General features: G+C 40.8%; 1 protein-coding gene and 1 long non-coding RNA gene across 2 annotated transcripts; one reads left to right on the top strand and one right to left on the bottom strand.

The window, feature by feature from the left end:
* Nucleotides 1-1,113: 1,113 nt before the first annotated feature.
* LOC105390589 (death-associated inhibitor of apoptosis 1) lies at nt 1,114-11,371 on the bottom strand. The gene is made up of 3 exons (XM_038113638.2): nt 11,255-11,371; nt 10,780-10,935; nt 1,114-3,438 (listed from the first exon to the last, which is right to left on the bottom strand). The coding sequence occupies exons 2-3, from the start codon at nt 10,856-10,858 to the stop codon at nt 2,393-2,395; spliced, it is 1,125 nt and encodes a 374-aa protein (XP_037969566.2). The 5' UTR covers nt 10,859-10,935; nt 11,255-11,371; the 3' UTR covers nt 1,114-2,392.
* Nucleotides 8,174-11,391, top strand: LOC105385508. Its single transcript, XR_007267644.1, has 2 exons — nt 8,174-8,881; nt 11,028-11,391. It is a non-coding gene; the product is annotated as an uncharacterized LOC105385508 (long non-coding RNA).
* The last annotated feature ends 13,332 nt before the right edge of the window (nt 11,392-24,723 follow it).

The following is a 24,723-nucleotide window of genomic DNA, read 5'->3' as shown; positions in this document are numbered from 1 at the left end:
AGGGAGGTAAAATTATTAACGAAAATGAGTAAGATGTTGCACGTCAGCATAGTCAAATATAAAGGTATTATTAGTGAATATCTTAGACAAGACATATCTCTGGTGAATATAGTTTTTTTGGGTTTTGCATAAATTGTGTGTGTTTTGGCACTTGTTCTTGGAGTTCTATTGCAAAGTTAGCTTTGTCGGACATGCTCTTGTCGCTAAAATTTCTAAATAAAGCGCTATCTACATTTAATTCAACAAACTACACAGTTATTTCATTGAACAGCTGAGGTGGCGAACGACAGCTGTTGTACTAAGTTTACTGTAGTCACAACCAGATGACGCTAGTAGTGACTTTTGAAAGATTCCCAGGGAGAAATTTCCTATAGGAACTATTGGTCTCTTCCAAAGATTTCACCCTTAATTTTCTTATTGGCCATCGCAGTCGCTTACCTAGACCACTGTCATCACAACACATATGTTTCCAACTTATCCAGTCTTGTGATGATACTTACACAGTCCACAAAATTCCCAGTGTCTTTTATGAATTAGCTTGTTCCCCTCTGTGTACCTCAAGGGACTATCCTAGTTAGACCAAAAGAGTTTTTTTTGCTACCGTTCATTCACATAAGATTTAAGTTTTCTTACTAGAATTTTCTTTAAAATCTTATAAGCCGTCCTACCGGGTAAATGGGCTTCCCAGGCCGTGCCTTTTCTGAGATACTTATCGCTTGATACTTTCGGTTCGATTTATTTTTTCAAAATGGCGACTCCCGGCCCTATTATGTTTAGATTTTAATCATGTTTTTACCTTACTTGTTGCATTGTCATTTTTCTCTAGTCTTCGGTGATTTAAATCCTTCATTATTTCGATAATGATTTGGATGAGTATAACACTCGCAGATAATGAAAGAATATGAAAATGGCGGCTGTTAATAATTATGTGTGAGTTTAAAGAATTATTGACAGGCCTAGAGAGAGATAGCCTGAGTCTGTCCGCCATGTTAATATTTTTCTTTACCTCGTTCTATCCTGAGCAATCCTGAGGGATCATTTAAATATGGAACTTTCCTTTGAGCATTTGTAATTTATATCTTTCGGAGTGGTAAATGAAATAAAAGAGTGATGTAACATTGTTTAGCTTTTAATAACATCAACAGTTTGGAAATTATAATTACGAAAACAAAAGGCGAATTGCCGAATTAGTAGTCTGTACATATTAGAGTGAAGACGCAAGAATGTTGCTGCAGAAGATAAATCAATACCTTTTGTTTTGATTACTCAAAACGGTAATTGCCATTTCAGATGTTTCAACATCCCCACTACAATATGAACAGGACTTTACATACAATACACTTAATAATTACCAAGTAGTGATAATTGCTAAATGAAGCTACAATTAAATTCTGAAATGTCTAGTGAACAAATTAAATGCAGTTATTAGTTTGTGTCTTTAAACGAAATTATTTGAACATTACTAAATCGCTCTGCTTATCATTATGTCTATTATATTTAATATAAATTAATATACAGAGTTACTGTCATATTAGAACACTATAAAAAAGGAACATAGTTAATAGTCACTTAAAAATATTCCTCTTTAGTTAAATGTCAGTACTTATGAGGTGCATTTGAATTAATAATTATAATATTTTACGAAATAACATTAAGAGAATTGTTGAAATTGTTTGGCAGCAAGTAAAGAAGAATAGGTGTGCTATTGATATTTTAAATTCAATTACAATTTGTTTCGTATAGTTTCTGCACTACTCATTACAAAAAAATATTTCTCATTATTTACATGTCCGTTTTAACATTGTGTCTTACTATTGATTTCATCAGAAATAAGTCTAAGGAAAGATGATAATCGTGATTATCACACTTTTTGATTAAAATGGATCACACACATCTTTCCTCGATAATAAAAATAAGACAATATGGCCGCGAAAACAATGACAAGACACAATTTTTCAGCCGGTGGGACAAAATGATAAGCTACATAAAATATATTTACAATAGTTATAATACAGATATACTTAATTTGAATTTTGATAAATAATTTAAAATCATTTCAACATGTAGATGCAACGACCTGCTCATGTCAACTCTGCGGCCATCAGCCGACATCGGGGCCGGCGCGACTTCGGTATTATTAATTAGTAAATCACAGTTTAAGCGTAGTCTTTCAAGTCCTCTCCCATCGAAAGCGTACTGTGGAATCGGCGAGTGGTTTCAGCACCCGTATCGCCCCGTGGGACCGGCCGAGGCTCGCAGGCGGGTCACTCGAGGCGCCTGCGAGCCCCCGCCCGTGTAGACGCGGCCTCACATCACTGCACGCCCCGGCCGCCCTACACTAAACCATGACTAGCATCGAGTCCCGGGCGGGGCCGGCGCGGCCCGGGCGGCCTCACGAGTAGTACAACCGCACCGCACTCTGGAAAGTCCTCCGGCACATGGGGCACTTGTCCGTGGACAGGGCGCAGCGCGCGCACGCCACCACGTGGCCGCACGGCACGAAGCACACGTTGCGCTCCTCCGCGAAGCAGATCTTGCACAGCTTGGAGTCGTCAAGCGGCGGCTCCGGCGGCTGGTCGGCGGCGGGCGCGGCGGGGGCGGGCGCGGGGGAGGGGGCGGCAGGCGCAGGGGCGGGGGCGGGCTCCTTGGCCTCGGCGGGCGCGCGCACCACGGCCGCCTCCGACTTGACCTGCTGCACGTAGTCGCGGCCCTTCACGAGCTGCACGAAGGCGCAGCGGTCGAACCAGCGCGCGTGCTGCTCCCACGGCACGTCGTCGTCCTCCCAGTCCTTGAGGCCGCCGTCGCAGTAGAAGCACTTGGTCTTGTCGCCCTGGCCGGTGTAGAAGAAGCCGGCCTCGGCGAGCTCCTCGGGCTTCTGGCGCATGGAGCGCGGCCAGTCGCGGAAGGAGCGCATGCGCGCGGGCTGCGAGGCGTACTGCGGGTGCACGGGGCCGGGCGTGCGGGCGGGGGCGCGCGCGCCGCACTCGTCGCGACCGGCCGCGGGCGCGGCGCCGTCGGGGGCGGCGGCGGCGCGGCGGCGCAGGAAGGGGCACTGCGGCGCCCAGCGCTGGTGGTCGGCGGCGGGGTCGTCGCCCTCCTGCCAGCGCATGATCTCCACCTTGCAGAAGGCGCAGCGCACCTCGTCGCCGCGGCCGAGGTAGTAGAAGCCGTTGCTGGCGAGCGTGTCGGGGCGCAGGAAGGCGACGGGCCACTTGGCGAAGGTCTTGAGGCGCTCGTCCTCGCGGCGCATGTCGGGCGCGTCGTCGAAGGGCCGCGGCGCGCGCGGGTCGCTGTTGTCCGTCTTGTCGGCGGACGCGGGCTCGCCCCGCATCAGCTCCAGCCCCAGCGAGTGCAGCTTGGCGTCGCGGGATGCATTCTTGATCAGAGCCTGGAGCGCCATTTGCGGTGACAGCGGTGCAGCCGAGGAGCTTCCAGCCACTGTAACAACGAAAACTTCATGTTAGTATTCGATATCTATTATTATCTTCGGCTTATCGATACCATCTTATTTATATCTGTGTACGTAGTAACGAAAACATACAGTCAGAGAATGTAACATGGCGCGGCGGGCTATGGTATGCTATGGTGGAGTACTATAGCTGTGTAGTAGATGAGAACAGTTCCACATAACGAGTCTGGGGCCGGCCGGCGGCTGCGTCATCGACATTCCATTCCCGCGGCTCCCGCCCCGCGCCCCGCGCCCCCCGCTCACTCGGGGACTAGTGCGCATGCACCCAACGTACTGAGCAATCAATTTTTTTTACAACAAAAATATAACATTCCTTTTAGGGATCCAAAAGTATAGATACTTTGAATAACGTGACTGCAATAATAAGTATTATACGAATGATGTAGTAGACACGACTTAATATTTCTTACAGTTAGGTATGTAAGTAGGTACATAGCTAATCTTGATACGTGTGTTTATGATTTTCGTAAGATTTCTTCATGTTGATAATTAGTAACTGCTGGAATTTAACCAAAATCGAACCTAACTGTCTGAAATTGAAACAAAACACTGAACGCATCAAGGCAATGGCCGCACTGCCAAACAATACACCGATCGATATTTACCATTTAAGTGGTTTCTGTCGATTAGGAGAGGCATTTTGACTTCACTACAATCACTAACACTAAAGTTCACGTCACACTGCTAATACACATTGTTCTATGCACAAATTGATGAAAAACTGATTAAGAGGATGATATTTTGTATATATTTTCAGAGCTGGTACCGTTGGCTCGAGCATCGCTCCGACGGTAGTGCCGACTGGCTGCGTCGCTCAATGACCACCCCTCTGCGCATGCGTACGTAATTTCGAGGGGTTCCAAATTTGCCCTTTGAAGGGGACTTTCCTTTCTGGCACTGCACAGCTGTGTCGGCCCTTTGTTGTCATTAATATATGTAACTAAACTATACATCTATTCAATAGATTGCTAACGACGCAATTCGGCTGCTGTGCTGAAAATAATTTCATCCATCAGGAGTATCAGGACTGGCGCGATATCATAGAGTGTATGCGCTGCGACGGCGGAGACTAATGCGGCGTGTAAAGGCTGCGTGTATTAATGTTGTAGGGCTCGTCATAAGGACGCGGCTGTCTGCGGGCGGACGCGAGCGCCGCTGCGGGAGAGTACTAAAGTTCTCAATCAGGCGGCGTCTGGTGCGGCGTTGCCGCTCCGCTCACTCCCGACTGGATTTCATTCATATTTGAAGCCCGACGTTGCCGTCCTCAGCGGAAACCGCGACCACACAACGTAAAAAAGGGCCCGTGGAATGTGGCGGTACTGCTGGGCCGCTCTAACGCCGGATTAAAAAAACTCAACCAAAAAAAGTTACTGGAATGCGGACAGTACTCCAAGAAGACGGTAATGACTTTGTTTATGTCATTACATAGCTGATATCTATTTAGGTCTGTTATTTCCTTAAATAATTACTAGGAGCGTTAGCTATAGTGACATAATTAGAACATAATTGCGAAACTGAGAAACATGCTGTTACAGTTTAACGATGGTTAAGCATAACCAACGAACTGGTTCATTATGAAAAAAAACGTGTAAAAGTAGATTGCATCCAAGGCCCTGCCACGGCTCGCCGCAAAAAGCAAATGAAATTCAGCATTGTGGCTATAGGAGAGAGGCGATAGGCGGCGCCGGCCGAAAGTATGCGGCCTGAGCGTGGGGAAGGGGAGGCAGGCTTGTTCTCATGCCTATGGGTGGTCGGCGCTCGGCTTTCAAATTCCATTCCCGCGACTATAGCGCCTACGCACCTAACGTACCATTGCATTGCATTGCTCTCTCTAGTTGCTAGATTATGCTATCGCTTATACGTGTTTTCAACGGATATAAACACAGTTTATGCGTTCTGTACCATGTTTCATTCAACCTATTGCGTCGAGTGGGAAGTTATGAAAGGACTAATTAGGACGGCGCACCACATTTTACTGAGTAAACATAAACACCGCTGGCTTCTCTCATCATAAAGGATGGAAAAATAAACTGAACGATAAAAGACCGGAAAGTTTCGGCGGAAGCGAACATCCGCCAGATGGCGCACATGAAAAAAATGTACTCTAGTGATTTCTATAGTTGAGGATCCTTTCGTTTCGAAAACTGTTTTTAGGCTTCGATATTCTTTGAAAGAAAAGCTTTAGGCTCATGCCAAGTTTTTCTTATGTTTCAGGTGCTGAAAGCTTTATCTCCATTTACCGACAACAAAGATATAGGTACCTACAATAATTCCTCGGTCGGTAGAATCTCGCGATTGGCCGCTATGTAGAAAGCCGCTGGTGCCGACACAGCGCTCGTATAATGTAAGTGCCCTGGCAGCGAGACTGCGCCGCGGGCTGACTGCATTCCACGGCCAAAGTTTCCCAAAGGCCGCTCCAACAAGAGAAAAAAGCGTGCAGACTTTAACAAGCTGATGCTGAGCCGGCAGCGCCTTTGAGAGCCGTTTTATTAAAATACTCATACTCGATCTTCGCGTCTTCAACTATAAGTAGTACATAAGTATTACTTATTTGAAATATAGTGATCAAGAATGTGTAAGGAAATACTTAAGTAGATTCATAGGTTTAGTACCTATTATTTTACGAAGATTTATGTATGAACTATAATATAGATTCTATAGACAAAGTTGGGACGAAATGGTTGTGCCTCTCAGGCGGCGGCGCCTAATTTGGGCGTAATTGACCTTATGCACTTTACTAGCAAGGCACTATAATAGAAGTAAACTGATGGGAACCAATTCTGACCATTGTGGCTTATTTATAACATTTTGGTAAATTTAAGTATGATGTCAACATATACTTCTTTGTAGTATAAAGAGGACATATTATGTTATTTAGTATAGATAAGCACATTATGCTTGAGTTCATTTACTAGGATTGTGGGTTGAGAAACAACTGTGGGTGCAGTGCAGGACTGATTTCAAATTCTCTGTAATTACCAGGAACCTCTAGCATCCTCAAATTACATGGAATCGTAGGAAAGTGAGCAATGGTAATTTTCCTTCATGATTTGCAGAGCTGCAGCTGCGAAAACATACATATAGATGGCGCCACAAGTATCAATTTATGATTTAAAAAATGTTTTAAGACTTTATGGAAACTCTTTTTAGTATAAGTGTTATTAACATTGCACTACACAGTCATATTTAAGTATGAAAATATACTTACCATGGTAATAACATGGTGTTACAGAATCCATAGTAAGTACTAGTGCCAAATAGTGAGGTCATGCCATAACATTGTGTAGCAAGAGGCCCCAGTAGGTTGACAAGGCCGACTGCCAAACATGTTTCTCGCAACAAAAAAATCTACCATAAAAAATGAACTGCCTCACCAGTAAAGCCATTTGAATAGCTTCAAAGGTTAATAAATACTATCCAATGTTGCTTACAGTGTTGTACTTTTAAATGTAATTTACTGATAACAAGAATTTATCAATGTTTCTAAGAACTGTAATCATTTAGTATTATGACTGGGTGTTTAAGTAATACTGGTATTTACACAGTGTGTTATCAATGAGGAAAAATCCCTAATAACTAATGATTCTACACACTTAGTAGGTAGTACTTAACCCATCAATAAGAAGTGCATTTCATTGTGGATACAAATTTTATAGCAACTATGTTATAACAACAATGGTATTCTTTAAACAAGTAAAGAGAAACCTGCGAAAAACACAGCAGATACATTGCCACATATGCCATTCTACTGGACATGTTACAAATAAATAATTAGGTATAATATTAAAACACTAATAATAATATTTTGACTAATTTGGTCAGTGTAATAAAAAATATATACCATGTAAACAAAAAGTAAAATGCTTCCCGAATACAGTCAATAAAGTAGACATTTTGAGGTTATGTTTGAAATAGAATAACAGGAGGTTAGTTGTAAAACAATTGTTTATTGGAGATACGTGTTAAATTAATTACTTTAGCTTTAACTATAATGTACTAGGATTAACATCCATATAAATACAAACACAATAAGCTCAAGGCTCTTGACTAAATCGAAATCGCCCTCGTTCCAAATTAGATACATACACGTCATAAAGGTATGTGTGATCGTTTCTTTCCACATAGGTAGGAAAATTACCTTTCAATTTGTCCTCAGCACGAAAAGAGCAATCCAAGGAATTCATAAAGAGCTTCACTGTGTAATATTATACGGCCACATCCAAATTGATAACAATATCAGCTGTTCTCACTCTCACTGACACTCAGAACAAGCACGCACCACACACTTCCGTCGAGAGCGCGAAACTCGCAGCCACTAGCGCAGTCTGTGTGACTTCTCGACTCGACGATTCGGGAACGCGCCCCGCGCCGCCCAGCGCAATCGCAATGTGAAGTGACAGCGCGTGAGGACGACCGCGAGTCGAGCTCGCTATCTCTTTCTAGCGCGTTAAAAAGGCATATTGCTGTAATAGCTCCGGTTCGCAGTGCCAAGTGTGGTAGATTTTTTAAATGATTCTACTAAATAAGTAGACTTTTTTATATGGCACTCCGTTGGTATGGTTTGGTGATTAGATTATGACAAGCCATCATATTTATAACTATTCATGTCTTGTATAAATTTGGTGGTTGTTTATCTACATTCTACAATAAGTAAATAATATTTTTTAGTATGCAACCCCATCTGTAATACTGGGTATTATGGGTGTCACGGTTTCTCCTTAGCGTGTCACTTTGTCACCTAACACTAGTGTTTATCATTGTGATGAAAGGTAGTAGGTAGGTAAGTAAGTAGGTAGGTCACCTGGGGAGTCTAGGCGAGGCTATAAATTCAATCGTACATAACTGAACCGAAATACAGTGATGTTACCTACATATATAGTTTTGAACAGCTAAAAATAAAAACCCTCTGACTCTCCAAGAATAATAGGTAGGTAGGTATCCATATTATTGGAAGAAAATAGTAGAAAACTTCGCTGATGAAGTGGGTAACACTGTTCGAGGGTGAGTGACGAAAATTACCTTTTTTACTTTTTGAACTTGTTAACATTTTTTGGTTAAATGTACCAACCTTTGTGAATACGTTAATTTGGTAAGTAGGTATAAATCTCAAAATATACTTAATTTAATATAACTAGGTTATTATTAGTTTGACCCCATAAACATGTTCTTACCTACCTAGCAGCCTATCAATAGTATCGACATTTCATCTAATCTACTACAATACTATCGATAATATCGGGGTTTTTTTTCTTTAACTATCGATAGTTAAGTAAACAATCGATAGTGGCTTATCACACCACTACAGATTTTAGTGCTACTGCCGAAGGAAAAAGTCGTAGTCGAGGCAATCAAAATTATTTGGCAAAGCTACCTTAACTAAGTATAAGCATAAAATAATCCGTAAGTATTTAGGTGAGTAACTACTTGTTTTATATCTGGTGTTTAGCTTTTAGTCACTCGACATTTGAGTGGATGAATATCAAACTGCCATACGTCACGTCCACGCAAAATTTGGGAAATGGAGGTTTTTGTTTTCTCTATTATTTAATGGTCATAGAACTTGCCCCGTGATTTAATCAGTTGACTTGTGACCTTGAGAATGTATTTTAATAAACAAATCCATTATAACACTCATAGAAAGGCGTAAAAGTTAATAAACAGTTTGCACTTATAGCAGTTTGATATGCCCATACAAGACTTATGCTGTTTTGATATGAGTCATAAGGACTTATAGTTGTTTGAAAAATACTTATATCATGGGCCGGACTCAGTAAGACTAATGTAGTCTATATTCTATTAAATACAATGAACTTAATCAACCAAAATTTATCGGTAGAAAAATAACAACCTACCGTATTATATTCTACCCGATACGGCCGTGTGTTTACTACGAAAATGCTTTGTGATTGACACGTGGGTTGGAAAAAAGGGGTTTTAAACTTACTTCGCCATAGTTTTCTGTCGTTTTTTTGCTACACTCTTCAATCTGTTCCTTTTCCGAGCTTTATCAGGGTCCACAATCACAATTTCCTCAACATTTTCATTCATATTCGTTATAAAACACTGGGAGCACACACCACAGTCTCGAAATTCTCACCAAGACTGACGCCATGTTGAAAAAATTACGCTCTGTGATTGGCCGGAATGGACTTGTGAAAGTTTGTAATGCGAAACGGTTAGACTTAAAAGGATTTGAAAAAAACTTACTTTTTTAACGGCTTTTTTCTCATGGATGCCTTGCAGTTATTGGAACTTGAAGGGCATAGGCAAACTGATATTTTAACGGAGAACACGACCAAATCAAAAAGTCAATTTTTCGGGTAGGTGGACATATGGCAGTTTGATATTCATCCACTCAGAGTGGATGAATATCAAACTGCCATACGTCACGTCCACGCAAAATTTGGGAAATGGAGGTTTTTGTTTTCTCTATTATTTAATGGTCATAGAACTTGCCCCGTGATTTAATCAGTTGACTTGTGACCTTGAGAATGTATTTTAATAAACAAATCCATTATAACACTCATAGAAAGGCGTAAAAGTTAATAAACAGTTTGCACTTATAGCAGTTTGATATGCCCATACAAGACTTATGCTGTTTTGATATGAGTCATAAGGACTTATAGTTGTTTGAAAAATACTTATATCATGGGCCGGACTCAGTAAGACTAATGTAGTCTATATTCTATTAAATACAATGAACTTAATCAACCAAAATTTATCGGTAGAAAAATAACAACCTACCGTATTATATTCTACCCGATACGGCCGTGTGTTTACTACGAAAATGCTTTGTGATTGACACGTGGGTTGGAAAAAAGGGGTTTTAAACTTACTTCGCCATAGTTTTCTGTCGTTTTTTTGCTACACTCTTCAATCTGTTCCTTTTCCGAGCTTTATCAGGGTCCACAATCACAATTTCCTCAACATTTTCATTCATATTCGTTATAAAACACTGGGAGCACACACCACAGTCTCGAAATTCTCACCAAGACTGACGCCATGTTGAAAAAATTACGCTCTGTGATTGGCCGGAATGGACTTGTGAAAGTTTGTAATGCGAAACGGTTAGACTTAAAAGGATTTGAAAAAAACTTACTTTTTTAACGGCTTTTTTCTCATGGATGCCTTGCAGTTATTGGAACTTGAAGGGCATAGGCAAACTGATATTTTAACGGAGAACACGACCAAATCAAAAAGTCAATTTTTCGGGTAGGTGGACATATGGCAGTTTGATATTCATCCACTCATTTTAGCTACTTCTTTTGAATAGATATCAGTTAGTTGGTAGGTAGTTATTATGCACTTACCATTCCCTGCCTTGGCTGCTTCATTCCTCTCTTTTTCAGCAGTAGCATTTTCAGAAACTTTGCTTGTGTTTGCTTCCATAACCCGCAGTTATAAATTTCAATTTCAGGTTAGGTATGATTTAACCTGTTTTCCAACAATGCCGTTGTCAATACATGCTGAAAGTTGGTTTTGCGATGATTTATGCCATTTACAATATTCACATAATATTATAATCATTTTCACTTTATCATTATTATTTTTATTTCAGAAATAAGAAAATGGAAACTTATGAATTTATTGAATGAAAAAAAGTTTAAATAGACAAAGACAAGACAGATGCACAATGTACGACCATAGAGGTCAGTAAGTTTTTGTTTACTCACTGAAATACTTAGAATGATTATCTATTGAATCAGTTATTAGAACTAGATATAAAACCAAAGCACTATTAAAATTAAGAATATTGTACTTATAGGTACCTAAGTAGGTAAGTACCTTTTTATTTCTATCACTTGTTATTCACCTTCACAATGTTTCCAAGCACTCAGAACTTAGTTTCCTTTATTATAGAACACTTAAAGAACTTACAGCCTGGCAAAAAAGATTAGAAAACTGAAATGGAAACTCAATAATTATTTATATTTAATATCTATCTATCTATGTATTTGTGTAGATATATCAGCTATCCGACACCCATAACACAGGTTCTGCCTAGCTTGGGGTCGGATGGCCGTGTGTGAGATGTCCCCACATATTTATTTATTTAATAAAAAATATTAATACCTTAATTTTTTATATATTATAACTATTGATTCTTAATCGACATATTATTTTAACCATAAGTACTTAAAAAGTAGGTAAGTAGGTACAAGTACAAGGCAATGATGAACTAAATTTCCAAATTCGTCCTTTTTTGTTTTCTACAATTTTTTGCCAGGCTGTAGAACGTAGACGCGCGACTAGTGAGTGACCGTGCGCGGTGCTTTGGTAAATCTGATTCCCCGCATAGCATATAATGTGACTAGGTTTAATACCTAGCATCTGAGCGATAAGTGTAGGTGTAGGTATAATTAAAATGACATTGAATTCATATATCAACGTGCATAACTCTGATACCGCAAACACAGGTAGGTAATCTCAACGTCATGCCTTGGAGGGCTGATAGGTCAGCTCGTAAGCAACGGATGCTTATCGCTATATTAATGACTACCTACCAAAAATTTGAAAGTTTTTGAAATATTGACTCTTAAAATTTTCATTAAAATAGACAAATCCGCTTTTTGAGTGCTTAGGAATAAAGTTTTTCAAATGTGGTAATCGAGGTAATGGAGGAGTGTGGGTGTTGTCCTAACGTAAGCTCCCGCTTTTCACGACAGAGACCGTAGTGGTCCTGAGCCCAAGCATGGTTTAGGAAGACAGTTTAGAATTTAAAGGGGTAAACAATGTAGAACAAGTACCTATACTTAGTAGTAGATTGGTTGATTAGCTATGTCGAGTTGTATGCTGAACGACACCTTTCGGCAAGACCCTGCAGGCACTTGGGTTCTTTTCTTACCTTATTCCTTATGCAACTATAAATTCATCTGAAATAAAAAATAATCAAGACAGGCAGATGCATTGAGCATGCTGGCTGGAAATACCGCCAGATGCCTTTATTGTGAAGAAAAAAACGATGTTCCATTTTTGAAGTTTGGCGGGATGGCAGGTGCGATGGCAGCTTGCCGCGCGGGCGTCAGCTGCCACGTGCTCCGCAGCTGTCAGAGCTCCCTTCGACCCGCCAAACTACCTAAATTCCGCCATTGTCTGTCCGTGCCACATCCAAGCCCCAACGCACCCTGTGATTACTTGAATTAATAAGACCGTCTTTGAATTCTTTACAAATTTGGGGATGGCTCTAAGAGCCTTAAATATTTCATGCATAGTGCCGGGTGTTCTTCAGCTTTTAACTTACTATTCATAGTAAATTCATCAGCTTCATCGGCTAATCATCTTACACTGTAGGAAAAAGTTATCCCAAGGAGCTCCAAAACGCTATCTGTCGTCGCCTTCTTCATCCTTTCACATTACTTGCCGTGGTAATTACTCTACATCTTCATGGCAAAATCTTTGCAGGACTCAGTGGTACACCTACGTTGCTGCTTCCCAAAGTGTAAAGGTTCGTATGGATGGACTTCGACTGGACAAAATGTAAGTCACGTTCAGTCCTCACATTACTTACTTCAGAAACTTCAGCTATAGTTTGTCCCGCCGCCGCCGGCTCGCATGTTTGACTGGTCCACAAATTTAAACTGTTTCAAAATTTCATGAAAATAGCTATACCCCGTGCGCAGGGTTTCTCTTACTATAAGTTTATTAAGCTCTGAAAAATGTCAAAATCGGCACTGGGTCGGTCATGTCTGCCAAGAAAGAAATGGCTAAATATATTTACCTTCGGTATACTAAATCTAAACAAATTAAAACAAGGCATAGTGTCATAATCATATTTCATCGAAATGCAACTTTTGAACGGATTACCGTGAACTTTACTGATGTAGCTTAAATGACTGTAATAGGATACCGCTGAGGCAGTCTATGTAAGCATATAATAAATGCATATTTTAATGAATGAACCCGGCACGACGGTGAGGGGAGGGGCGCGGGGCAGGGGCGGTAAGCCTCAGCGCATTCACTCCGCTTCGTTCGTGACTGACTGCATAATCTAATGCAGAGAGATCATTAAACTTCTTGGGGCATTTAATGCAGGAGTGGAACTTTTTCCCAAATGCAAAACAGAATAGGATTTTGTCGTCTTGTCTAGTTACATACTATCCATTTCCAACAGTTCTTTGCATATAGGATCGGAAACATGGTGTTGCAAAAGAACCCAAAATGCTTTCCAAAACCCCCGGCAAAGACAGGCCTAAAAACAGAAGTTGTAAAAACTTGGTAAAAAATGCAGGCGTTAGACAAAAATGTCAAGTGATCTCGCTAAACCAATGTCTATGGCTTGCAGTGTGAGAGCTAAGTTGGGTCCAATGGGAAGGCGCGTTGAGGAATGCGGTCCGCTTTTCTGAGAAATCCACTCCATGCCTGCTCTTGGCTCTTGGTTTAGGACGGAACGAATGTTGGCCTGAACTTTTACACGAAAATTATTTTGAGGTTGTCTGTCTGTACCATGGAAGGTATACGGGTAATAGACACAACTACAACCTATACCTAGCCACATTTCTTATCACACACACGCCCTTTTTAGATTGATTGAAGCAACTTTAGATCACCATGTTCATTATAAGCAAAGTCGTACACTTGGCAAACATATTCATAAGTAACATCATTCGTTATTCAAGGTAACATCCAGGGTGGGTGACTTGTCTGAGGTCACAGCTTATCTTAGTGGAAGCTGAGTTCAAGGGTCACATCTACAGTAAGATTACAAAGGTGCTCTATATAAGTAGTTATTGGTAATGCCTTCAGTAGGTACGTAAACCACTCATTCAGTATTATTGGTATTTTGGACATACTTATTCACTTATTATATGTTTTGGACTATTGTGTCTTTTCGAAATGTATTTAAGATAATTTACTGAAACGTTATTAAATTTAGACTACAACGTTTCGAAAACTATCGACACAAAGCGGCTACGAATCTACAATACCATCGTGATAGTACAAAGACCATTTTTTCCAATCCAAATCCGTTACATTCCCTTCCCTGATGCTGCGGGCTGAGCGCGGGGCTATCGAGCAGAGATTTCGAAATTCCGAGAAAGGTAGAACCTTATAAATTATTTCAAAAGCGCCGACTCGGCCCTCAAACGGAGCCAGAATATAGTTTTTTTACACTCCACAGGTAGGCCGGCGCTAAGACGATGGAATTTATAGTACGACTACCACAACTTGATACTATGTTGTTTTCAAATGCATCTATCGTATCGTATTCTATAGTTCGTAGTTCGTTAGAATGATATCCTCGTTATTGCAAGTGAGGTGCACGTAGAGTAAGATGGAAATGGTGATAGGTAGGTACTCTCTTCAGTTAGCCGTCGTGTAACTAAGCAACTTTCCCACTTTTCGGTTTGGGCCTGCATACAGATGGTACCTAACTAACTATCACCGAAATTTATTACTTCTCCTAGACCTGCTAGTTGGTAGTTGAAGTTGAGTGCAGTTGCCCTACCATCTCTCTCAACTTCACCTTTTTTACACTTTTTGAAGATATTTTGGGTAAAACTATCAAGATCAGTCTCATCGTGACTTCGTAAAAATGTGCGTGGAGCACGCGCAGCACGTTTCTTGGAAAATAGCACTGTCGATAGCGCATTCCCAAGCCTACTCTGAAGGACGGTGCATTATGTAGACGCCATCTTGCACCCCCGACCCGAGCTGCAAGCCACGCAAACAATACACCCTAGCGTGGCCTTAAACGCAGACGAAGGGCCAGCACTGCTATGAAAGAGTACCAACATTATTCCTTTCATGGACTCAATCAGAATAACAATTTGGGCTATAATTCGAAACGCCCTTTTGTTCTGATAATAGAGGAGCTGGCTGTTGCTAGCTCACAAAGACTCTAACAACAAACCAACAATTCTTAAAATAACAGAAATTGGAACACACATAAATCCTTTACTTTACTAGTAGCAACGCATCTGCTAGATTCATGGAGCGTTAGAAACCATAGAACAACGGCTGTTTAGTTCATTCTTGCACTTAAATCTGAAGCTTAATACCAGCACTTATGGTTCGTAGTTGCCTGGGTACTGAAGGAGAACGGATGGTGTGCTTTGGAATTTGGGGCAAGACGCTGACTCAACGTTGGTACTAATCCCTGTCTATAAGTCGAAGCTAATCTTGATGGGAGCCACTCTAACACGGATGTGAATGAGGCCCATTAGCTATCATACAGGACTGATTTGCGACTTCCTGGAAGTGCTGACCTAAGCTAACTTTACACTAAAGGAAATCAAACTGTTTGTATACAGTAGTAATAAATAACTTGTCGCACATAGAGAAGTCCTTGCCACAAACCCGCATCTGAAACCAGACTGACAACGCGTCTTTGTTACTAAAGTGGACCTAACGTAGCCCTGGACATCCTTTGTTTCCAAGCCCTCGACCACAATGTTAATAGCTTTTTTATATTTACATTTACAAATGGAGCTATTAATCATTTGTTAGTCTCATGTGAACATCATTTGTTAATATGTTTTCGTCTAAGCATTTAACGATACTTTATGATGATGGTGGGATATCTAATGAATCGTTTACTTATTTGAAATTTCCGATAGAGCTAGATAAAAATGAAATTGTTTGAATCTATTTCATGTCCACACTAGATTTAAAATCATTAAGTATAAGTATTCAAGAGCTCGAACACTATTTAGGAGGGTATTGGATATTTCAAACTAAGAAGTGCAGGGTATCTAGCCACCGGATATCTTAATAAATATATACTAGCAAGATAGCTACCACTCACGCGCTGTTCAACAGGGCATGACAATTTTCTCACGTCATTTGATGACCGTTTGCGCATTGTCCTATTGTTACAAATTGACCTTCAGCCTGTAATGAAATAACTCGCCCTATCTGGCCTATTTGCATCATGCAAAGGTTTGTGATGCAACATATGGAAATTGTCATGCCCTGATGATGTTATAAGTACTTAGGTACTTAACTATCTACTGGGATCAAATTAACGAATGTTTCATAGCTCTCCCGTTTCCGCTAGATAAGAAAATATAATACCTACCTATCAACTATTACTATCCTAGTATAAGTAGATCCGATTCATCAGATTTTATACGTGGTACCTTCCTGAAACGATATTATGCAGGTAATCATTACAAATTATCAACTAGCTCCGTGAACCCAAAATTATATTGGATTCTTCTTAGTTTTGTTATTAGTTTCAGCTTGGTCTAAAATTTAAACTTCTGCAAATGGAACCACTTGAATCACTTGATATGTCTACGATAGTCCTTACTATACAATATCTACGCCGCAGTTATCTAGTGATGAAAAAAGTGTATCTCGACTGGTAAACAAACCTCGAGGTCGTCTGCCTCCCATTGCCGAATTTGTTAAATAATGACGTCATGTTTGTTGTGCTTCGTATTTAGTTACTTAGATTGGATATACACCCGGTCAACGTTGTTCTATTCGATTATACTTAATTAAGAACTTTCTTATATGATAGAATTTAGTGAATTGTTCAAATTAGATACTAATAGACTTTTATTCGTCTGTTTTTATTTAAATGCCCTCTCTCTCTCTCTCTCTCAGCCTTCCGTAGTCCACTGTTGGACATAGGCCTCTCCTAACGATCGCCACCCCAAACGGTCACCCGCCATCTGCATCCAGCGGCTTCCCGCTACCTTCCGCAGATCATCAGACCAACGGGTTGGGGGGCGACCGACACGCCGTTTGCCGACACGGGGTCTCCACTCCAGAACCTTTCTACTCCAGCGGTCGTCGGCTCTGCGGGCTACGTGGCCAGCCCATTGCCACTTCAGCGTGCTAATCCTTTTGGCTATGTCGGTAACTTTAGTTCTCCTGCGGATTTCTTCATTACGAATCCTATCTCGCAGGGACACGCCTAACATAGCCCTTTCCATAGCACGCTGAGCAACTCTGAGCTTGTGGATAAGCCCTTTGGTGAAGCACCACGTCTCGGCTCCGTAAGTCATCACTGGCAACACGCACTGATTGAAAACTTTTGTTTTCAGACACTGAGGTATGTTTTCAGTGAAGATGTGTCGTAATTTCCCGAACGCTGCCCATCCGAGTTGGATTCTACGAGCTACCTCTTTATCGAAGTTGGATTTTCCTAATCGGATCACTTGTCCTAGGTAGGGATACTGATCAACAACTTCGATGGTGACACCTCCTACAGTTACGGGCGATGATGAAACATGTTCGTTCGACATGACCTTTGTCTTGTCCATGTTCATTTTCAGCCCAACTTGTTTAGAGGCATCATTGAGGTCTGTGAGCATTTCGCCTAACTCCTCCAGCGTTTCCGCCATAATAACTATGTCATCAGCAAATCGTAGATGAGAGATATATTCGCCATTGACGTTAATGCAATGCAGGCATTTAAATGCCCATGTTTATTTAAATTAAGTATTTAACTACTTCAAATAATACATACTTACACATTTTGAAAGCCTTTTAACAGAAACCTAAAAAATAAAACTCATTAACAGTGTTTGCCCAATCTTCCAACCTATCGAATATCAATTGGAATTGGTTACTTATATGATTATAAGAATTTATCTTGTTGGATTTAACCAACTTTACTTTAACTTGTGGTGATAATTATTAAAAGAAGAATTTATATGATAGGTACTTATCTATTTATATAGTTATTTAGAGCGTAAGAGAATAGAACCATACCAAACGTTGACCCCTTCAGATCGATTCGATTAATTCATTCATTATAGTACTTAGGTAATTATGGATTGATACTGTACAATGAACAATATACCTACACACAGACACATAAGTAATTAACTATTTATTTCAACATTTTAGATGAATGCTTGCGTTGCTGTCGGTACGCGGGACGCTCGGTTTGCGCACTTTATCCTCAGCTCAAGGATCTCGTTTCAGCTCACTTTTGCGCAGGCGCAGCTCTCATACAATGGATATTGTCTGTCTGTCTTAACAATAAGCAGTTCTACGCTACGAATGCCAACTACGCGTAGGATCACCCACATAGACATCTAGATCGTAAACACAGACATTAATCTTCCTTTGTCACCATCGTCTTCAGCAGTTTGGGTGGGTACAGCATCATTTCCACATTTTTGAAGCCAATCCCGTTGTTCAGGATGTTCTGGACAATTCTATCTTTCTCGTCATAATTATCATAACACGTACTATTGGTAAAGAAAGTCAAGTAAACAGGTGTAACGAGAGAAATTATGGAAAGAAGGCAAAACAGCATTACGTAACTTATGTACCCATTGCGATGATGCGTTTTAATGTAACTTTTTAAAGAAAAACCCATTTTCGAGGCGCCTGTCTCGATAGCAAAAATATTCAATAAGATAGGATATCTATCAAAGCCAACCTGATTAATTCCAAATTCCGATATTGGTTCCATGACGAATGTTTTACGAATCACGGCGCATAAAATCATGTTGATTGAAGTGAGTGTACCTACCTGGCTGGTTTTGCGGCAGCTTTCGCAAGGCACGCACTGCGGTCGCCACGCCGGTGGTGGCGGATAGAAAGCGTTTCGACCTCACTTTCACTCGGTTTAGAGAGGTCTAGTCAATACTTTAATGAAACTGATATGTTGCCTGCTCATTCGCCACTATATATAACAACTATTCCCTTTGTTGGCTTCTCCTGAATCCCTCGCTCATCGCTGTCCATAGGATTGTTTATCAACATCCTTCAATGTCGCTTAAACAAACATTCCCTCATGTTTCTCCATTACCAAGGAAGCCAATGTGACCACACGTTCATTCTTCGAACTCATTGAGTCAATTTACCCGGTGTCAATTGATTTCCAATAACAGTTTACAATTGAGATGTACGAGGCATGCGGGCCCCGCTCCGTTGTGTAATTAACAACGCAGTCGACAAATTTGTGCCGGTACTAGCAGTTTACAAACTAAAATACCGCGAGAACATTATATTCACTGCGGGAGGTCCGAGAAGTTACAATAGGCCGTGAAACCTCGAGTCCATGACAGGAACTTTCCTCCCAAGAAAGCAGTGATCGTAAAGATGTCTACATCACCTTTAGGCGATTGAAGTTAATGATAAGTTGATCGATCTCTTGGCAATGGTTATGAAAACTCTAACAAAGACTAAAGATAAAGTAAAACACTTGGAAAATTACAGTTTGTATAAGACAGGATGCACGGCACAGTGGAGCGGGACGGTCGCGCGCGGCGGCTCGGAACTCTCTCGAACACTCGTGTCACAACTCACATTGCCATCTGTTTCACTATCTGCCTTATCCCCAGGATTTAACTTCCAAATTGCACTGACAGTAACTATCTAATCCGTCATTTAACAACGCATTCGTCATTGAATACAAGGCGGACTGTCGTACGTAACTCCAACATGGCTGCTCCTCAAAAACAGACTTCAAGTCCGATGGGAAAGGTAATGATTTATGTGGTGACTGTTTGTTGTTGGGCTGTTTGAGCTCCGGATGAATGGTTCCATGAACCGCTTCCGCCGCTGGTCCTTCCGTGTCGGCTGGCGAGCCGCGAGGCTGCAGACATTCCTCCGGTGGACGCTCGACCCGCGCGCAAGAATGCTGTCCAGACAGCGATAGTCTGATAGCTTAATGTACCCTCTGGCTCTTCGCTCGCTCTCGACTGCATTCCTCGCGATATAACCAAGGCTATTCACTGACTCCAAATAGCGACGTGCCTACCGAACAAACTATAGTTGCATTCCATTAATGCCCGCCTTTATCGTCGATTTCTTGAATGAGGCTGAATATTCCTTATCGTGCAATAATATGAACTTTGACAGACATATCATATCAATCGGCGCTATCAGTGAGCGCATTCATGGAAAACTGGTGTCGATCGTCTATTAAAAGATTTTTTATCGTTTTGTGTGAAGCGTGAGATCGCTGAAAGGGCGCAGTCCCATACTCCGTATCTTGTGAGCAGAAGTGAACGGTTCATTCACAATGTGCCTCAGCTCCCACGACGCAGATGGGGTCCATGTGTGCCAGACTTTGTCTTGTCAATGTCTCAGAAAAATACTCATTATGACGTCACGTCAATAAAGATGGAATCAGCGCAGCAACCGAGTCTGCGTAGTTATAATCCTATTAACGAAGCCATCCCAAGGTTCAGCTACGCAATTTCGTATGACGAATTTACAACCCATGTTTCCTGATGATTTAAATCACCAAAAGTTGCTTTTTAATTTTGATATAGCAGTGAATTTATATACAACAGTTCCTAATTGCTATACCTACTTGACTGTCATGTAGATATCTGATCTGCCCCACAAAATTAAAGGCATATCTAATTAAGTTATTCCATTATTATAAGCAAACCGGGTTACGCTGCTGTTTATCAATGAGCCCAATTCATGAGATGAGATATAAGAAGTTTTTTTTTCGGGAGCGTAACGGTTTTTGTATTATTTTTTGTCGCCTTTGACCGTGTGAAGGGACCTCAATGGGTCCAATATGTGATCCAAGCCGACCACACTATGTTGATCCTTTAAGATTTCTTTATCATTTCATGTGTTCGTTATTTTGGAAGCTGTTGGCGGAAAGTTTAGGGGTCTGTAGTAATTGGTAAATTTGTACTCCAGCAAGACGCCTTCAATGAACCATTTCTTTGAACTGCACTTGTTAAACACATTGTTCATTATTTTCACACGGTTACTTGGAATTGTGCAAGTGGGAGGAAGTGAACTTTTCCCTAGTGAACGTTTGTTTTTTGCCTGATTATGAATTCTATAGAGAAACGTTGGAGTGGCAGGTGTAATAATAAACTTAACGGCACTAATTTCACTGCAATTTTATTACCTAAGCTATAGGTGGTTATGTCAGTATGAAGCTTAATCAAGATTATGTAGTATTTACCTACAGACTCACTTTCCAGCAATACGACCCTCGATCTCGCCTTTTTCTTTAAAAGGATGCTGCCTTTTCCAAGTGTCCTTCAAACCATTTAGGGACAACGGCCCAACCTTAATTACTTCGACTTTTATACGCATAGTAGATACCTAGGATACCAACAGCATTCATTCCAAATTACTTGATTACAATGAAAAACCCAAAGTTAACTTTAAACGAAATAGATAAGTACCGCGTAGGTATGTCACAGTCCAGTGGCATACCGTGATAATTACGTTTTAATGGTTTTAATAAACAAGTTTTAAACTAGAGCTGGCTCAGACGTGATAATTTGTGTGTTTATGATGCAGGCTGTTTGATAGATCGTGTTTTATTTAACACTAGCTTTGCGTGCGAGCTTTGCTACCCCCTTAAAAGGTTTCCCCTTGAACATACAGGGATACCTAAATTTTAGTCTAAGACACTAGACTTTACCACTGCCAATATCTTATTACTTAATTACGACGGAGAAATATTAAGATAACGTATACTTATGTTTCGGATTAGATTTTATCACACTTAACTTGACAACATTAATAGGAAACTGTTAATTGTGAAACATGTTATAGATACCTAGGTACACGCCCTACACTACGACACGTTTCATACATTATTATAATTATAAAATGAGATTTTAGGATGAGAGATGTCATATAGCAATTTGTTCAGATTACCGCTCTCAGGTGCCAGAAATACCCGGCGGTTCACTTTAGTGCCAAATACCGCGAAGCACTAACGCATGACCGCGGAGAGATGGCTTCCTTATGACCATCCTCCAGCTATCACGTTCTGTGCGGAAAATTTCTTGGCCTGATCCTCAATTTCATTTTCTTATTGCTCTTTGTTTTCACAGGCATCGAATATGCTATCAAACAAATCAGGTTTAATGAAGTTTATGAAAAACACCACAACTAAAAAGTCTTCCATATTTAGAAAATCATCTGAAATAACAAAGAAACGGGTCATTGGCAAACATTCATTTGAAATCGTCTAGATCTTATATCTTTGTCTGCTCGACCGCCGGGATCTAACGGAATCCGTGGAGTATTTTACAAGAAATTGCTCTGTAATACTAGCTCTTTGGAAGAACCTGTTCGAGACAAAGGAATGTTCTGAACCCCGTTATACCGATTGCTGAATTCTTTACAGGCTGAATGAAATGTTTGGCCAGTAACAGCTGCCGTACCACCATCGACACATTAGCAATCCATAAGCAGCGTCGCTCGCCTGTCAAACTTCTGCCCAATCCTTAAGAGTTACGTAAGATTTGACAAGCGAGATCGTTAATTGCTAATGTTCGGTGGTAGCAACCCCACAGTTCCTGTGACATAACAGTGAATGGTAGTTGGAGCGTTTGACGGGAGGAGGCGGTTGACCTTTCAGGTGGTCGGCTCGCGGAGGCATGCGGCCCGGCGGCCGGCGGCGGCTGCTATCGGTTCTCACGGGAACCGAGCGCGGTGATTGCACCGCATTACGCCCTGCACTGGGTCGTAACTGAGATCGACGTGCGAGCTATGGATGCGCGAAGGCGACGGTTTTTCTAATAAAGCGCCGACTTTTTGATATGATACCGTTTTTGAGCATGCAGCGCTGACGTTTGAGATGTGATTCGGTCTTTGTGTAGCCCTGGAAGATGGAATTAATTCCTAAAATGAGGGCTCGAAGCAAACCCTTTTTGGCCATTTTTGAGAAAGTTTTTTTATGAAATTGCTAGATAGTGAAGCGCTGTCGAGGAATCAATCAAAAACAATGACTCATAGATGTCTCTGAAAAATATAAGTAGATACAATCGAAAACCAACTGCTTACTACTTAGTAGTAGATTGTATTCCGTATAACTTAAGTATATAAAACGATGGCATAATTAAATTCAGTTTTATACTTCAGCATACCGACTCTATAAAAGCCAGATCTACAAAGTTTAGTAGCGCTACGTCCATTCAGGTTGTGCGACTTTTCCCATTGGGCCGCAAGACCGCGACTTCCAATCAACAATGGAATGCGCCGACTTTTTGGTCTGCGTAGTCGTCGCTCGCTCCATACACTCAGGAAGATCAAGTTTTTCCCCACCTCGATCTTGGGATGGCAATTGTTAAGTCTTTAATTGGAAGCAAGGACTCGGCACTATCGGACCCTTTTATAGACAGCGGTCTTGAGCTATTCGCATATGAAATGATGTTTGTGTGGGAACTTGAGGACGTAACGGATTTCACATGTTCTTGCTGAATTCAACGCCTTGTACATTGCGTTCTTGGCACCAATGAGTTCACCATGCTAAATAGAAGCACAGTAGGTACCAAACAAATGTAGGTTTATAACCTCTATATCTATGGCTCTTCTAAATAATGAGACAGGACTTCCTTAATCATGAAATGATTAACTGTTTCTACTCTTGATATTCACGGCAAAAAACTTTCGCGCGGCAGTTTTGTGACAGACAGCGGTCGTTAACCCACAAAGTTCGTACTCACTTACTCAGCTATATTTATATCAAGCAATAGATTAGTCTACTTGCTTACTTTCCTCATTGCAGAACATAACCAGAGATATGTCAACCACATAACGTATGTTGTAGCTACAGTGGTGATTTTCAACCATAAGCAAGATTTTTCTTTTCATTCCACATTTATCAAGCATCTACAGTCCCATGATAGTTAAACCTCTTTAAACGTTAAAATAAAAAATAAAAAATAAGTTTATGATTCCTCTATACTTCTAACTCCTCACTTGAGGCTTAGTCACCACAACAGAGAAACATTGACCTTATAAAAGGCGCATAATTTAGTGGTCCCTCCCACTCGCTGACCGATAGGACCAATTGAGGCAAATTCATGAGTTGTCCTCAGCTGACGACCGAAGATTATTTTGAAACGCATATTCACTGGTGCAGAACTAACTAATGTAAGACATTACACCCACATAAAGTTACAGACTACGTATTAGATTCATTAGTTATTAGTATTTTTTCTCTAATATTTGGAAACATCTCCTATCCCTACAGGACTACAAACTCTATCTACTACAGTTATATTTTTTGCTTTCCCCCAAGTTGAAATTATTATTGAAGCTGAAAGTTTTATCGGTGGTTGGAGTGAAGTCTCCAACAAATTATACAATGTGTTTTCGATAACCACATTTGTGAGTTAAAAGCGGCGGTCTCCCGCAGATTACAAAAACTGACGAAGTGGGGGACCCGGCCGGCTTGGAGGGTTTAGGGTTCAATTGGATTCTTAGCTTTCATATTCGAATAATCATACCTTCAAAATTACTTCCTTAAATTATGCATTATGTATCTACGCAGAAGACTAACTATCTACTAGTTGTAGAGTAAGTATGTCTATCAGAGCGTGGAGCGTTGCGTCATAGATTTAGTAGAT

This window comes from Plutella xylostella, chromosome 23 (assembly GCF_932276165.1).
Source record: "Plutella xylostella chromosome 23, ilPluXylo3.1, whole genome shotgun sequence".
NCBI lineage: Eukaryota > Metazoa > Arthropoda > Insecta > Lepidoptera > Plutellidae > Plutella > Plutella xylostella.
This window is presented reverse-complemented; position numbering and strand designations above follow the sequence as displayed.

What these genes read in the sequence shown, in the direction of transcription:
- LOC105390589 (XM_038113638.2), bottom strand. Translation starts at nt 10,858, where the DNA reads ATGGAAGCAAACACAAGCAAAGTTTCTGAAAATGCTACTGCTGAAAAA. An exon ending in AGCAGCCAAGGCAGGGAATG is followed by an intron (nt 3,439 to 10,779) that starts GTAAGTGCATAA and finishes TCGTTGTTACAG; the next exon opens with TGGCTGGAAGCTCCTCGGCT.